This window comes from Ovis canadensis, chromosome 2 (assembly GCF_042477335.2).
Source record: "Ovis canadensis isolate MfBH-ARS-UI-01 breed Bighorn chromosome 2, ARS-UI_OviCan_v2, whole genome shotgun sequence".
Taxonomy (NCBI): domain Eukaryota; kingdom Metazoa; phylum Chordata; class Mammalia; order Artiodactyla; family Bovidae; genus Ovis; species Ovis canadensis.
The window spans coordinates 6,772,786-6,788,653 of NC_091246.1; the positions used below are offsets into that span (position 1 = coordinate 6,772,786).

General features: G+C 43.5%; 1 protein-coding gene across 4 annotated transcripts in view; it reads left to right on the plus strand.

Moving 5' to 3' along the window:
- The window catches only part of ASTN2 (astrotactin 2), a 1,128,670-nt gene that overhangs the window by 498,000 nt on the left and 614,802 nt on the right, over window positions 1-15,868 (plus strand). For all 4 annotated transcript variants that reach the window (XM_069573835.1, XM_069573834.1, XM_069573832.1 and 1 more), the window contains one exon: window positions 8,481-8,627. In XM_069573835.1, coding sequence (XP_069429936.1) covers window positions 8,481-8,627 — 147 coding nt within the window. The remainder of the gene's footprint in view (window positions 1-8,480; window positions 8,628-15,868) is intronic.

The following is a 15,868-nucleotide window of genomic DNA, read 5'->3' on the forward strand; positions in this document are numbered from 1 at the left end:
TGTAATAAAGAGACTCAAAGTAGGACTTTAGAGAGATAAAGTAAGGCTAGCGATATCTGGGTGGCAGAGGAAGACTCGAGGCAGCCGCATCTTGGCCTCTAACCACGTAGCTGCCTGCAGGAGGAAGTCTCAGTGTGTCCTCTTTGGCTTGGACGGCAGAAGTGGGCTCACAGAGTGAGATTCTAGGACTGTTTAGAACAAGCATCTGAATACAGAACTGCTGCCTCCTAGGGGGTGAGTTTGCTGTCTCTGGAAGTATGCAGAAGCTGGATGAACCCTTGCACCGATCTTCCAAAGGAAAATCCTAGGGAAGAGAGGAGACTGGGGAAAGTACAAATGGATGTTCTTTGGATTTGAGAGTGCCAGGTTCAGAGCGCCAGAGAACTCAGGACGCGAGTTCACGGCCGAAATAGAAAGGGGGCAGGCTGAGCAGAGACCTGGGCCCTGGTGGGCAAGACAGGGATGCGGATGCCCATGCTGACACATCGCACTGTAGCGTTGTGTGCAGAATCCAGACCCGAGGCGGGTTAAGGAAAGGAGGCCGCCATCCCCAGAGATCTGAGAAAGCCCCAGTTTCAGATAGTCTTTCCTCCTGCCTCCAGGGTGACACTTGCACTTGGCAGACATGTCCCCATTTTAGTTTCCAGAAATACACAGGGAAGCACAGAGGCCCAGGAGCTCCGGTGTGCCAGGAAGACCATGAGGTTGTCAGTGAGGTCACTGGGGCACCCCCTCCATCTGCGGTGGTCACCCTGATATGCAGGAGGCTTGGCGGCAGCTCACAGGCTTTTTTTTTTTTTTTTTTTTTTATGATTTCTGTCTGGGCAGGGACTGATCTTTGCCTGAGAAAGTAAATGAATGCATATGACTAGAAAAGTAGCAATAGCAATATTCTAATGCTGACACCTCTTGGTAGAAAGGGGCACAATGTTTAAGCATGCATTCACTCATCCAGTAGATCTTTATTGAGCGCCTAATATGTCCAGATGTGCTTATAGACACTGGACTCATAGACGAGAATAACAAGTGATGCCTAACACGTGCATGTGAACACACATATATGTGTGTTCAGCTGCTCAGTCATGTCCGACTCTTTGTGGCCGCATGGACTGTAGCCTGCCAGTCTCCTTGGCCTATGGAATTTTCCAGGCAAGAATACTGGAGTGGGTTCCCATGTCCTCCTCCAAAGGATCTTCGCAACTTCAGGGTTGGAACCTGTGACTCTTGCATCTCCTGCATTGGCAGGCACATAGTAGGTGCACATTAAATAACTTCTTATTGAACGAATCAATTCCCAGATGAGGACTTTGAGGCTTAGAGAAGGAAGGTGACTTGCCCATGGGGACCAGCAGGTAGATGTAAAAGCCAGGATTCCAACTTGAGCCAGAGCATCACACGACCTCTTGATACCCATGTAGATGCCGAGTGTTGGGCGGTGGGGTTTTAAGGAATTGAGATGAAAGGAATGACATGGACAGTGTATGTCGATCCCTGAGTATGTGTGTTCAGTGTTATAATCACAGTCTCTCATTTAACCCACACAGCTTGTCTACCAGTTGGGGACTACCATTGTCGTTTAATAAATTAGAGGACCAAGGTTCTGACCATGTTGGTAACTAGCCAAAAGTTAGAAGCTACTAAAAGGGAAGACTTTGGATTTAAATCTCTATATCCAGAATCTTAAACCAAACCTCTTTGGCATTTCTACTCTGGGGGCTCCTTCACCTTAATGGCTGGGTTCCTGGAACCCCTGTCCCTCACCACAGTTCCATGCGCCACTTAAAGAAAGAAATGACTTCTCAGTTTCGGATCCAGCCTCTAATCCCCCGGGGTACCAGGTGGCAGGAATCAGTGACAGTATAGCAGCCTTAGGTTTTCCACACACAGTGGCCTGATGGGGTTAGATATATTTTCTTCATTGTAAAACGTGATTCATTCAGTCCAAGTTTAACGTAAATTTGATTTTCCTCTCTCAACCTGGCATTTCCAAACTGAGAATCAATCAAACCCCTAACTATAGGCAGCATGTGGATCTACAATGCCGTTATTTCCGGTTGAATTTCTCAAGTAATGCGTTTTATGCCATTCTCTGCTGCCATGAGAGGAGTTGAGGGGTAAGAGGAAGGGAGAATGAAAGGGAAATTCGATTACTAAGTTTCTCCAGTCTCAATACACGCTGGGGAAATTCTGTTCCCACAATGCAGTTTTCTCCCTGGCAAGTGGTGAGGAGGAAACTACAAACTGGGATGTAACCAGGGCTAACCGTGACCCTCGCCTTCCAAGGATGCTCACATTCGGATCTGGAGCTCTCATTTATTGAGGTTTTTTTTTGTTTTTTTTTTTTTTTAGCTAGTTACAAGCATCATCTTATTTTATCTTCAAATCAGTTCTGAAAGAAGACCATTGTTCTCATTTTTTTCTTTATTCAGATGGAGACCTTGTGTCTTCTTAGGGTTAGGAAAAAGGGGAGGTGACACACTGAGATTTTTGTGGCTAAGCCGGGCTAGGCATGTCTGGCTCTTAAGACCATCCTCTTTCCACAAGGCATGATGCTGTCCGGGCACCCGTATTCTGTGGTGAAGTGGGAGGTAGCGGGGTTATGGAGGAGAGGGTGGAAGGAACTGGCTCTAGCAGCCACACGGATGCAACTAGAGATAATCATACTAAGAGAAGTAAGTCAGAGAAAGATGGGTACCATATGACACCGCTTACATGTGGGATCCAAAACTTGGCACAAATGAACCTATCTAAAACACGGAAAGAGACTCATGGACACATAGGACAGACCTGTGGTTGCCGAGCTGGGGGGCCGGGGGGGTGTGGGGAGGGAGAGGGTTTGACTGGAAGGTCAGTGTTGGTAGATGCAAGCTATTACATTTGAGGGGATAGACAGCAAGGTGCTCCCATGTAGCACAGGATATATTCGATACTCTGTGATAAACTGTAATGGAAATGAATATAAAAGTAAGGTATGTGTGTGTATAACTGAGTCACTTTGCTGTACATGGGCACAATACTGTGAATCAATCAACTATGCTTCAGTTAAAAAAAAGAAAAGAAAAGGTACTCTGTAATGACCTGTATGGGGAAAGAACCTCAAAAAGAGTGGATATTTGTAATGTGTGATTAATTCACTTTACCATACAGTGGAAACTAACACAACATTGTAAATAAGCTATACGCAATGAAATTAATTTTAAAACATAAATGGCAAAAAAAAGAACCAGTTCTAATCCTGACTCTGCCGCATGCAGTTGACATGACCTTTGGCTCTTATTCCTCAGCCCCACTGTTCCTGTGCAAAACACAGATAGTCGTAGCAGTTTGCTCTAAGCACTGAGCGAGGTAATTCTCCTCTAGAATGTTAGCTTCAAGGACCTTGGCTGTTTTCTTTACTGTTTTTCCCCCCTTGACTAGAACAGTGTGAGGGAAGAGTTGGTATTCAATAAACACTTGTTGGGAAGATGGATGGGTGGATGGATGGATGGGAGTGTTAGGCATAGCTCCTGGATAGCAGAGACCAGCTAACAGATGGAGGTTCTCTTCCCTCCAGGCCTTTGCCTCTTGCACTGCAGTGCAGAGCCTGGGTGAGGAGGAGTTGTGTATTATGGGAGAGAGAGTTTCTACCTTGCCACTGTCTGTAGTCCCGATTCAGAGCTAAGTGCTGATCCTCAGTTCCCTAGGCCAAGAACTCTTAAAGAAGTCACCTCTGTTTGCTTCCCATTGTGAAGTTTCTGCCAGGGCCGTTGCCATGGAAACCCCCCAAGCCCTGGTGGCTGCTCCATGGGCATCTGGCCTGAGTGCAGACTTGATGTGCGTGCTCCCTTCTTCCCGGACTTCAGAGACAACTGTGCAGTTTCAGGCTTTCTCTGAGTAAATGGCTCCCCCAGGATGCCGTTCATCTGCATTCTGTCTCCCACTCCTTTTGCTTCTTAAAACTCTCCGTGTGCACTCCACTCTGTGTGGCTTCAGTTTCTATAAAGAACCATTCCGTTCCTAGGATGTTCTGATAATAGGTTGGACAAAGAGGTAAGTCAGTCCTGATTTCTGCTATCAGTTATGAGATAAACACCAATGTCTGGCTTGGAAATGACCATTTTACCAAGGGTCTGTCTTATGCCAGAAACTGTGCTGGTCATCTGACATTTGCTGTCTCATGTCTTACAACACTCTTGAAGGAAAGGTCATTTTATTCCTATTCTCCAGATAAGAAAACTAAGGACCAACGAGCTAATATCACTTTACTCCTACTCCTCACCCCTTGACTGTTTTTTAAAACAATATTGCTTTTTCATTTTGGCTGTGCTGGGTCCTCACTGCTGTGCGCCGGCTCTCTCTAGTTGCAGCGAGTAGGAACTTCTCACTGCGGTGGCTTCTTCTGTGCAGAGCACAGCCTCTGGGCACATGGGCTCAGCAGTTGCTGCGCGCAGGCTCTCGGGCACGTGCAGTTGTTGTAGTACATGGGCTCAGTTGCCCCACAGCATGTGGAAGCTTCCCAGGCCAGGGATTGAACCCATGTCCCCTGCACTGGCAGTCAGATTCTTACCCGCCGGACCACCAGGGAAGTCCCCTGTTGACTCTTAGGGACCCTGGATTACTCTGAAGATTTAAATGGAGGGCCCAGCATGGGCCCAGGGAGCTAGTCCAAGCAAGTCCTCTCCTGCTCCTCAACTCTCTTCCCCCAACCAGAAAGCAGCCCCATGGAGCCTGGGTGGTATATCCATAACTGGCTAATTAGTGGACAGAATGTATTGATTACAACCATTTCCTATTGCTGCAACAACCAGTCTGAGAGATGCCCGCTGGACCACCCACAGGGCACCGTTTTCCTTCCAGGGTGTCCACATCCCAGTGCCAGGTGCCTCTAGGCACTTTTTATAGCTTACGCTCTGGACCTGGTTCATCGTCCCAAAAGTTTATTTATGTCAGCCTCATCTTCATGTGCTCTTTCTCTCAGAACAGCCGCTATGGAGCCTGGAGTGGAAGCTCAGTGCTGCTTCTAACTCATATCTGGGGGCAGGATGGGGAGAGTCTTGTTAAATATCCAGGCTAGTTGTAATATGTTGCCTTTTTAAGAAAACGCCTACACAAGGCACCAAGCCCTAGTTCATATCCTTTCTGGTAGAAAAAACATTGATGTTAACTTGAGTCTTCTGTTTAGTTATGAAGCAGTTGATAACACCAAAGTTTGAAACAGCTTCTTGTGGTCCCAGATGAGAAGGAAAAAGTGTGTTTTTGATGTGGTCTTTTTTTAAGTTTAGAGATTTTCTATCTCCTGACACCAGAACCATCGTTTTATCTTAACCACTCCTCTGTTTAACTGGTATTCACTAACTGTAGCAGCCACAGATAATGAATTGTCCCTGCCATAGGCTCTGCCTTGCTCTGTGCTCAGTCGCTCAGTTGTGCCTGACTCTTTGTGACCCCATGAACTGTAGCCCACCAGGCTCCTCTGTCCATGGGGATTCTCCAGGCGAGAATGCTGGAGTGGGTTACCATGCCCTCCTCTAGGGGATCTTCCCAACCCAGGGATTGAACCCAGGTCTCCTGCACTGCAAGCAGATTCTTTACCATCTGAGCCACAAGGATAGCCCAAGAACATGAGAGTGGGTAGTCTATCCCTTCTCCAGGGGACCTTCCAGACCCAGGAATTGAAGCAGGGTCTCTTGCATTGCAGGCAGATTCTTCACCAGCTGACCTACCAGGGAAACCCCATGCCTTATTCTAAGACTGGCAATAAAGATAAAGCCATTATTTTAAATGAAGTAACTTCTAGGTTCTAGGCAGTGAACTTGGCAGGAGAGACATAAAGATGGTGAAGGTGGGATCCCTTCCCTCAAGGAGCTCACTGGTTATTAATAAAAACAGATACTCATACAGGAATCCCAGAGTGGGCTGTCAGGGTATCCATTAGGTCCATCCATCTAAGTGTCGATTGTGTATGCTTGCTGTGCTTTTTGATAGGTCACTGCCAGGGCCTGGTTGCTGATATTGTTACCATCACTTCTGGACGTTATGATGCATTTACTGAGACGCTACCTTACGGGCTTCCCTGGTGGCTCATAAAGAGCCACTCTTGGTTAAGAGTCTGCCTGTGATGCAGGAGACCCAGGTTCGATCGCTGGGTCAAGAAGATCCCCTGGAGAAGGAAATAGCAACCGTTCCAGTATTCTTGCCTTGGAGAATCCCATGGACAGAGGAGCATGGCAGGCTACAGTCCGTGGGGGTCACAAGAGTCAGACACGACTGAATGACTAAACCTGTTTTTAATCTATTTACCATATTCCAGACATTGCACTCAGCATCAGGACACAGTAATGAGCAGAAGACAGTGCCTGCCCTCAAGGAGTTTACCATCAAGTTACTAGATTCTGGTGTTTGAATAAGATATTTTAAGAAACCCAGCAAATGCAGACAAATCTCTCTAGAGGGAGAGGAATTCACATTTATCATTAATCTCAGTAAGGGATGGGAGACAAGAAAACAAGTGGACTTAACTTCTATGAATAGCTCCCATGCTAGTGGGAACATGATGGAGAGTGCTCACTGTGGCATCACTGTAGTGCTTCAGCCCTGCCAGCACCTGGCTAGCTGGGTAGGAGAGAGTAACAGAAGGCATGAGTGGAGGGGCCCACCGTGAGCCCCAGATACCTGCCTGGCTAATCCGCATGGACCGCATCCTATGGCCAGATGCTGTATAACAGCTCAAGGGGTTCCACCAGGGAGTGGGGAGCGAAAATGTGCCCATACCTCCCTCATCTCACCAGCAAACAATAGAAGAGATGCTAAGGGCATAGAATACAGAGGACTGCATGCTCTTTAAATGCTGTGGAGGAGGACGACGGAAGACTGAAAGACGACATCGAGGCTTCCGGCCAGTTTAAATGATGGTGCTTTCAATACTCTGGGGAGACCAGGAAAAGGAGGAGGCTTTTAGGAGAAGGGAATGTGTCCAATGTTGAACATGTCATTTTGTCATGCCTGTGGGATCTTCAGAGAGAGAGGTCTGGGAGGTTTGGGCATAAAGGTTTGCTCCAGATAAGAGTCCAGAGGATAATAGAAATTTGGGAAACATTGCTTTAGAAGTGGTAATCAAAGCCTTGAAATTAAATGTGAAGAGTAGAGCCTAAATGAGATCCAGTGTGGCTGCCGACGTAGTCCACAGAATTTCTTTGCTGGCTCTCCTTGCCATGCAGATCCAATCATCTATCTACTCATTCTACTGCGTCCGTGAAGCTGTATTTAGTTTTCTCAAGCAAATTTCCCCCCATCCCCCACTGCTATCCTATGCCCTCTCTAGTAGCTCTTAGCACAACTTGCCTTGGATTCTAATTAGCTGTGGATAAGCTTGCCTTTGTGCTTCCCAGGTGGTCAGTGGTAAAGAACCCGCCTGCCAATGCAGGAGACGTAAGAGGTACAGGTTCAGTCCCTGTGTTGGGACGATCCCCTCCTCCCTGGAGGAGGCCACCCACTCCAATATTCTTGCCTGGAGAATCCCATGGACAGAGGAGCCTGGTGGGCTACAGTCCATAGGGTCACAAAGAGTCGGACACAACTGAAGCGACTTAGCGTGCATGTACAAGCCTGCCTTTGCCCCTAGCCTGTAAGCTCTTGAAGAGCAAGAACTATTCTTATTCTGCTCTGTGTGTGTCTCACATAGTAGGTCATCAGTAAATGCTAGGGAAATTAACTTGAACTGATCAGCCTCAAACAGTATGTAAAACCGTTCTAGATGAGAGACATTATATATACACCATGCCACGTGATAATCACCGGTACTTGTGAACTATTATTATTATCCTCATCATTAGCACAAGAAAACTGAGGTTCAAAAATGAAACCACAGCCAGTGAGGACTGAACCCCAGGTTTGAACTCACAATGGTCAAACTCCAAAGCCCATGCTCCTTCCCCTTGGCCTTATGAGTTCAACAACACAGCATCTTCTCAATTGCTTCTAAAGAGAGTAGAAAATTTAATATCATCTAAATATTAAGAATGACCAGTCTAATTTGGAGAGGAGGAGTGAAAATTGCCACAATTTTGAAGAAATTTGTTTCTTTTCATTAATACCAAAAGGGATAATAAACCTATTATGCAGTGGGTTAAAGATCCAAAAAAGGGGCTTCCTGGCAGTACAGTGGTTAAGGTTTTGCCTTCCCATGCAAGGTGGTACAGGTTCAATCCCTTGTCAGGGAGCTGAGATCTCACATGCCTCTTGGCCAAAAGAATAGAACATTAAAAAAAAAAAAAAGTAATAGATTCAATTAAAACTTTAAAAAAAATACAACTGAAAGAAAAGAAGAAAAAAAAAAAGACTCTACAAGGGACCACGAGATGTCATTGCAAGCGCAGAGACTGGGAAATGTGGTTTCTTCTTCCTGCTTCCCATTTGGAAATCAACAGGATTCCCAAGCCCCAGGCTCCTCCTGTTTCCTCACCTTGGGGACTTATGTATCTTTGTGTGTGTGCCTCTTACAGGTTTGCTGAAAAGCCCCGTGAACAAGACAGCCCTGACGCTGATTGCTGTGAGCTCCTGTGTTCTGGCCATGGTGTGTGGCAGTCAGATGTCCTGTCCCCTCACGGTGAAGGTGACGCTGCACGTGCCCGAGCACTTCATTGCAGACGGTAAGAGCTGAGCGTTAGAGACACCCCACGCCGGCTAGGCACCTGGCACTCCTGTCTGGTCGGATGTTTCCCTGAACATTCCCCCCTTGAACGAGCCCAGCCTCAGAATGATGTTGCCAAAACTAGAGAGAGCATCCAAAGACCTTAAAAGAGGTCTTCATCATTTAGAATCCTGGGTTATTTAATACAATGAAAGACTGCTTTTGTTCCATGGGCAAGGATAAGGTTTGTTAATAAAGAATTCAGACGTGGGTTTGCAGAAAGATCGAGCACTTCAGAGAACCTACTGTTTCTTATCAAGCTTGTGCATCCTGCTGTTGTTGAGTCACTCAGTCACGTCCGACTCTTTGCAGCGCTGTGGGCCACAGCATGCCGGGCTTCCCTGTCCTTCGCTATCTCCCAGAATTTGCTATTCCTAGCTAAATATGCCACTCCCCCACCCAAAAAAAAATAGTCTTTCCTCATTAAAAAGTATGACAGAGAAGGCTGTATGAGCTTTGTGGAAACTTCCTTGAGTGTCCTGGATTATATTCATATCTCATTCCCTGTAAATGCACTTTACAAGCATATTATATCCTACCATTTACTGTTCACCCAATTAATTTGAATTAATGAGACATGGTAGTTGCTGTAGTCATTCACAAAGCATGGTCCAAGAAACTGATTAAGGCGCTTGATATCTATTGCTAAAGTGCCCTCCAGAAAATGGTTCCAGTTTCCGTACATCCAGCAGAATGTGATGTGTTTCCCCAAACATTTGGCATTATTATTATTATTTTTTTTTTACAATTTATAACACGTATATTATAACTTTTCCTTTTTATACATTACAGAAGAATTGCTTTTCTCTATACTCTTCCATTTGGGAAAAGAGTTTTTTTTTTAATGAAAGTATAGTTGATTTACAATGTTGTGTTAAATTTTGCTGTACAGCAAAGATACATACATACATATATACATCTATATATAAAACCGTGTATACACACATGCACACACACATTTTTATGGGTCTTCCCAGGTGGCGCTAGTGGTAAAGAATCTGCCTGTCAGTGCAAGAGAGGTAAGAGACCTCTAGGTTGGTAAGATCCCCTGGAGGAGGGCATGGCAACCCACTCCAGTATTCTTGCCTGGAGAATCCTCATGGACAGAGGAGCCTGGCAGGCTACAGTCCATAGCATCACAAGGAGTCAGGCATGACTGAAGCAACTTAGAATACATAGGCACATGCATTTTTAATATCCGTTTCCATTATGGCTTATCACAGGATGCTTTATATAGTTCCCTGCAAACAGTAGGATCTTGTTGTCTGTCCATTCTATGTAAGAGTTTGCATCTGCTAACCCCACCTCCCAACGCCTTGCTTTCCCGACCCCCTTCCCCTTGGCAACTAACAATCTTTCTCTATATCCGTGAGTCTGTTAGTGTTTTATAGATAAGCTCATTTGTGTTGCATTTCAGATTTCGTATGTAGGTGATATCAAACGATATTCGTCTTTCTGACTGAGTTCCCGTAGGATGAGTATCTCTGGTCATATTCATTTTGATACCGATGCATCAAAATGTATTCCCTTCTTTTTTTACAGCTGAGTCTTATCCCATTGCTTGCATGTACCGCATCTTCTTTTCTGTTATTAATCTTTACTGGAGTATAGTTGATTTACAATGTTGCGTTAGTTTCAAGTGTACAGCAAACTGAATTACACACACACACACACCACTCTTTTTCAGATTCTTTTCCCATATAGGTTATTACAGAGTGAAGGTCCCTGTCTTATGCAGTAGGTCCTTATTAGTATTATTATTATTTTTAAATGTATTAAAAGTTACCATAAATATAATAAAGAAGACATATTATATATGCAGCTTAATGAATTTTTACATGAATTCACCCAGATCAAACATAAAACATTACCAGAACCATCAGCTTCCTTACACCCCCTCCCAGTGAATCCCCTCCCATGGATAACCACCCTTCTGACTTAAGCACCAAGGGAGTACCATTATTTTTTTTTACTCTTTTTCTGTTGGATATATATTAGATGTTTTTGAGAGCCTTACTGTATATTTGTCCCCCTTATGCCATTGCAACTCAATTTTATCTCTAATTTTTAAGTTACAGTGTTTACAGCATAGCACTCATTTGTTCAGTATGTTCTGTCCAAAGAGGAACTTCCACCTCCTTTCCCTGAAACACCTTGACTTCTACTAAAGCATCCTGTGATTGCTCCTACTTCACCATAGTGAACTAGCCCCTACTTTAAATTTTTAGAATTATTTTTATTGATGTATAGTTGATGTGCAATATTATAAAAGATTCAGGTGTACAACATAGTAATTAACAATTTTTAAAGACAACATTCCATTTACAGTTATTGTAAAATATTGGCTATATTCCCTATGTTATACTGTATATCCTTATGGCTTATTTATTTTGTATGTAGTACTTCATACCTCTTAATCCCCTCCCATTATCTTTCCCCTTCCCCTTTTCCTTTCCCCTCTGGTAACCACAGTTTTTTGTCTTTTTTTTTTTTTTCTCTCTCTATCTGTGAGTCTGTTTCTTTTTTGTTCTTGTCGCTCATTTGTTGTCTTTTTTAGATTTCACATTGAAGTGCTATCATGCAGTATTTGTCTTTCTCTGTCTGATTTATCTCTGGCCTCATTCTGACATCACAATAGTTTTGCCATTTTCTTCAAGGATAGGGTGATCCTTTGATTTTCCTATCTCCCAACTATATGCTTTCTAAAAAATCTGCTTCCCATGAGGGTGGGACATGATCTAACAAAGAAAAAAAAAAGACATATGTATTGAAATTGGTAGGGTTTCTAACTCTGATTTCTGGAAATATGATATGAGAATGTTTTGCAGAGAGGCAAGAGGAGAAGTGATGGCAATGGTACCTATTTCCTTGAACCCTTACCATCACTTGGCATTAATATTTGTAAATGCAGTCAGATATAGCATACATAAAGAATGCAGATTGCATGTATATAAATCAGTGGTTTTTTAAAACATATATTTATACAGCCAAACAGAAATATAGCCCCCCCCCCCCACCCACCCACCCAAGGCCACTGGCTGAGTTATAAGCAGCAACACTGTCATAGTGAGGCCTATCATGGTGAGAGCAATCCCCATCAAATGGGAGAGAATCCATCAAGACGAGGCCACCCAAGGACCATGGCCAAGGCAGCTCTCCCACCTTTCCCCATGAAGCTGAAGCTGCCAAACTGCCGCCAACCCTTAGAGTGCTCAGTCAACCACGTGCCTTTGGGCTGTCCATGGTGCTGAAGTGTTGAAGGTGGCTGAGTAATGGGTTTGGTCTTCAGGGGGGAAATAATGGATTCTGTACTTGTGTTACAACATAGTTGTACTTGATACTTTCTGCCCATTACGCAAAAAGGTCAGTATGATATAGTACTTGTCCAGAGCCCAGCTGGCAAGAGCAATAAATACGAACAGAGTCCCCATCCAAGCCCTTGGCAAATATCACCCTTTCCTTTGTCTGGGTCTTCTCAAGGCCACTGGTGGCTTTTTGCTCTGCTAAGCACCTAGTGAAGAGATGGGCTAGGTGTGTGTCCAGATTGACTGGATTTGGCATTGATTTTTCAGCTGTGGCCTGTAAGTGATCTGCATTTGGATTAGACAACCCAAGTGTCTCATGATCCCCAGAACTAGTGAACCATATTCTCTATGAGTAGATCCCAAGTATTAATGGTCTTAACAGGAACTCGAGGAGGTCCATTATCAGAAGTTTGAGAGCTGCATCAATATTTCTGTAAGTGTTACTTTCCTTTCCTCTAACAGGGTAATAACTCCTTGAGACCTCTTGCAGCCCTCATAAGGGGCTTTGTTTTCTTCCATCTTTGACTTGATCCATGCTAATTTATCGAGCTGCCTCATAGTGCAATTCCAGTGATTGCCAATAACACCGAATATCATGTGAGTGGTCCCCATGCTTCATAACAAAGCAGCTCTTATCACATGGATTTGGGCTTCATCTAAATTGCCCTACAGGTAACATTATTGATAAATAGATATTGGTTAACATCAAGAACTCATATGAGTTGAGAATTTAGTTTCTTCAATTCTTGGGGCTCCCAGTGTATGTTAGGATATGTTCACCCAAGATCCTGGCTGTATAATAATCCAGTAGAAGACACAACTTTTAAAGGAATAAGTTGTCTAGATTAAATAGATGAAATGGTTCCACTCTAGTGTAGATAGATACCACTATGCCTAGAGTTTTCTGTTCTGTTTTGTTCTGGCAATTGTACTTTAAGAAGGTCAATGATATATTGGAAGACATCCAAGATAAAGGACTCGCAGCCAAGAGATTGGAAAAACATTGTCAATATGTAATGGCTTCTTAAGGAAATGATGGAAGAAAATCATTCTGTAAGACGTGTTTAAGGAACTCAGACAAAAAGTGAACTTGGAATTATTGAGCGTATCTGTTATGAATATGCAGTGTTCAAAACACCTTACATAAAGTTACTAATTTAATTCTCAAAGTAGAACTGTGAGGCAGGATTTAGCATCCTCTTTTTGCATACATGGAAGGTAGGTTTTAGAGATGTTAAGAGATTTAGCCAGATTAACGCACAGAAGTGAAGCAAGCTGTGCAAGCCCAAGCCAACCTAAACCACTTACCCATGCTTTTCCCACGCGCCACGGCTTCACAAAAATGACCACGACGGTTATTATTTGTCTTGGAAAGGGAGCAGGCTTGTTCTGAAAGTCCCCAGGAAGCAACATTAGAGCTATATGGGTTATGAGGGTGGTCAGAGATGGGAGAAAATTGAGTATTAGTCTGAAAATATCTCCACTTTCCAAGCATTAGTCTCATCTATAAAGGAGGGGATAATAGTCGTATTTATCTCATGGAGTTATTGTGAAGAATAAATGAAATAATGCTCATAAGACTTTTAGCTCAGTACCTGAGATCTAGTAATGGCTCAATAAATTGTATTAATGTTAGTAGTTGTGGTAATACTTTTTAATATCAGAATGGGGTCATTGCAAGGTAATGAGTTCCCCATCAGAGGGAATTTCCTGAAAATAGATGACCACGTTTCTATGAAGCCACACAAGAAAAGTAAAGGAATATGTTTGGCTATGGTGCCAAATAGTTTAAATTGGAGCCATTTTACCAGAATATAAATTTTTAAAACATTAAAAGTCTCAGGGCCTTTGGAGTACGTTTGTTTATTCTTCACTGTTTCATCCCTGAGTATCACTCATTCTTTGACCAGGCTCAGAAATGGAGTGAGACTCAGGGATGAGTTATGGCCAGTCATGTCTCTTGGCTAAATATACCCCTCTGTGGAACACAGGCTTTGTTCTTTTATGTTGATATGCTCATTGGTGAGCATATCATGGAAGCCACCATGCTTCCCTGGTGGCTCAGATGGTGAAGAATCTGCCTGCAATGTAGGAGACCTGGGTTCCATCCCTGGGTCGGGAAGATCCCCTGGAGAAGGGAATGGCTACTCACTCCAGTATTCTTGCCTGGAAAATCCCATGAACAGAGGAGCCTGGTGGGCTATAATCCATGGGGTTGCAAAGAGTCAGACATAGCTGAGTGACTTAACACTTTCATTTTAACCTAAACACAAACTGTGTTCTTTTATGTTGATATGCTCATTTGGCATAAATATTCCTGCAAAAATATCTATTTGTTAAGGTCAAGTTAATGTCTTAGCATTAACTTTGGGGTTGGACTGAGGTAGTATTCATGTCTTCTCTGTTCCCTGTGATTGAGAAATTGGGGATTATGGGTTCCTTACCAGCCTATGACATCATCAAGTGGAAACATTCATCATTAGGATGCCCTGGTTCATTAATATGCCCCATGTGTAGCTGCTTTTGAACACATTATATACAATGAATCTGACTCTACATTGATTTGCTTGCACCCCTGCTTTATGCCTTTCCACCCAAGAGAGTGAGCTAATGTGTGGCTGTGCCGTTAATGAGGAACGAGGTTCGTAATTGACTTCAGAGCAAGTGTGCACTGATTTGAATACATGGGAGAAGCCGTTTCAATTCTTGGAAGTGGAAATTACGCCACACTGAAGGTGACTGCTTAGTCACAAACCGCCAAGCAACTTGTCTAAAGAGAGTAGGTCCCTGGTCATCTTGCTCTCTGGGGTCATCTGGAGCTTTGTTCTGTAATATTCAGTTTTTATTTCAGACCTTTGAGTACCATGGAGCATGTTCATGTGTAAAGGTGCTCTTCAAGATGACCTCTGCCTTTTCCTTTGCACACACTTCATGGTGTTTAGGCAGATAGACTGCTGTGCCTTGTATGTCCTCATTTCAATGTAGTGCACGCCTCCTCGTGTCTGATTTCCTCCTTTCTCCAAAAAAACTTTCAACAAAACCCCTAAAACTTCTTCAAAGAAAACACCCATCAGAAATAATCACCCCTTCCTTGAAAATTGCATAGAACTATATTTGTACCTTTCTAATAACCCAGTGGTCTAATTTCCATCACTGTTATTGTTACGCATATGTCATTGTTACAACTGCCTTGATCCTGAGAACTGGCCTCCTGTGTTAAATCAAGCATCTCTCCAGTCTTTTCACAACATTGAAAATGGAGCTATCTTTTAAAATGGAAAATCTCAACATGTTGCATCCTGCCATAAAACTATTTAAGTACTTCTTTTTTTTTTCCTTTTTTAAAAAAATGTATTATTATTATTATTTCTACTTTACAATATTGTATTGGTGGCAGATTCATGTTTAAGTACTTCTTATTGTTCTTGTACTTGTTGTAAAGACTGAATGCTTCAACATGGCCTTTAAGTTCCAGCAAAATCAGGCCCCACCTTCCTCTCCAGCCTCACCTTTTACCAGCAAAATCAGGCCCCACCTTCCTCCCCAGCCTCACCTTTTACCAGTCTCTCTCCAGTTGTCCCCTTGAATATCTTTGGTTGTCTCCTGCCTCAAGGCCTTTGCACATGTTTTTCTCACTTTCAGAAAATTGCTCTCATCTCCTCAGTTTCCTTGAGACAAATTTCATTTACTCAACAGTGATTGACCTTCCTTTTTCGTATCATAGCCTCTGTTGGGCCCATAACTATTCATTCTCCTTGAGCCCTGCTCTGTTCTTTGATTGCATGCTTTTCTATTTGTAATATTCTTACCTAGTTAACATTGGGCTCACCCCCTAAGTTGTGAGCTCCTGAAGGACTGACATCACCTTTGCCTGTTCTGCACGTTATATTCCGGA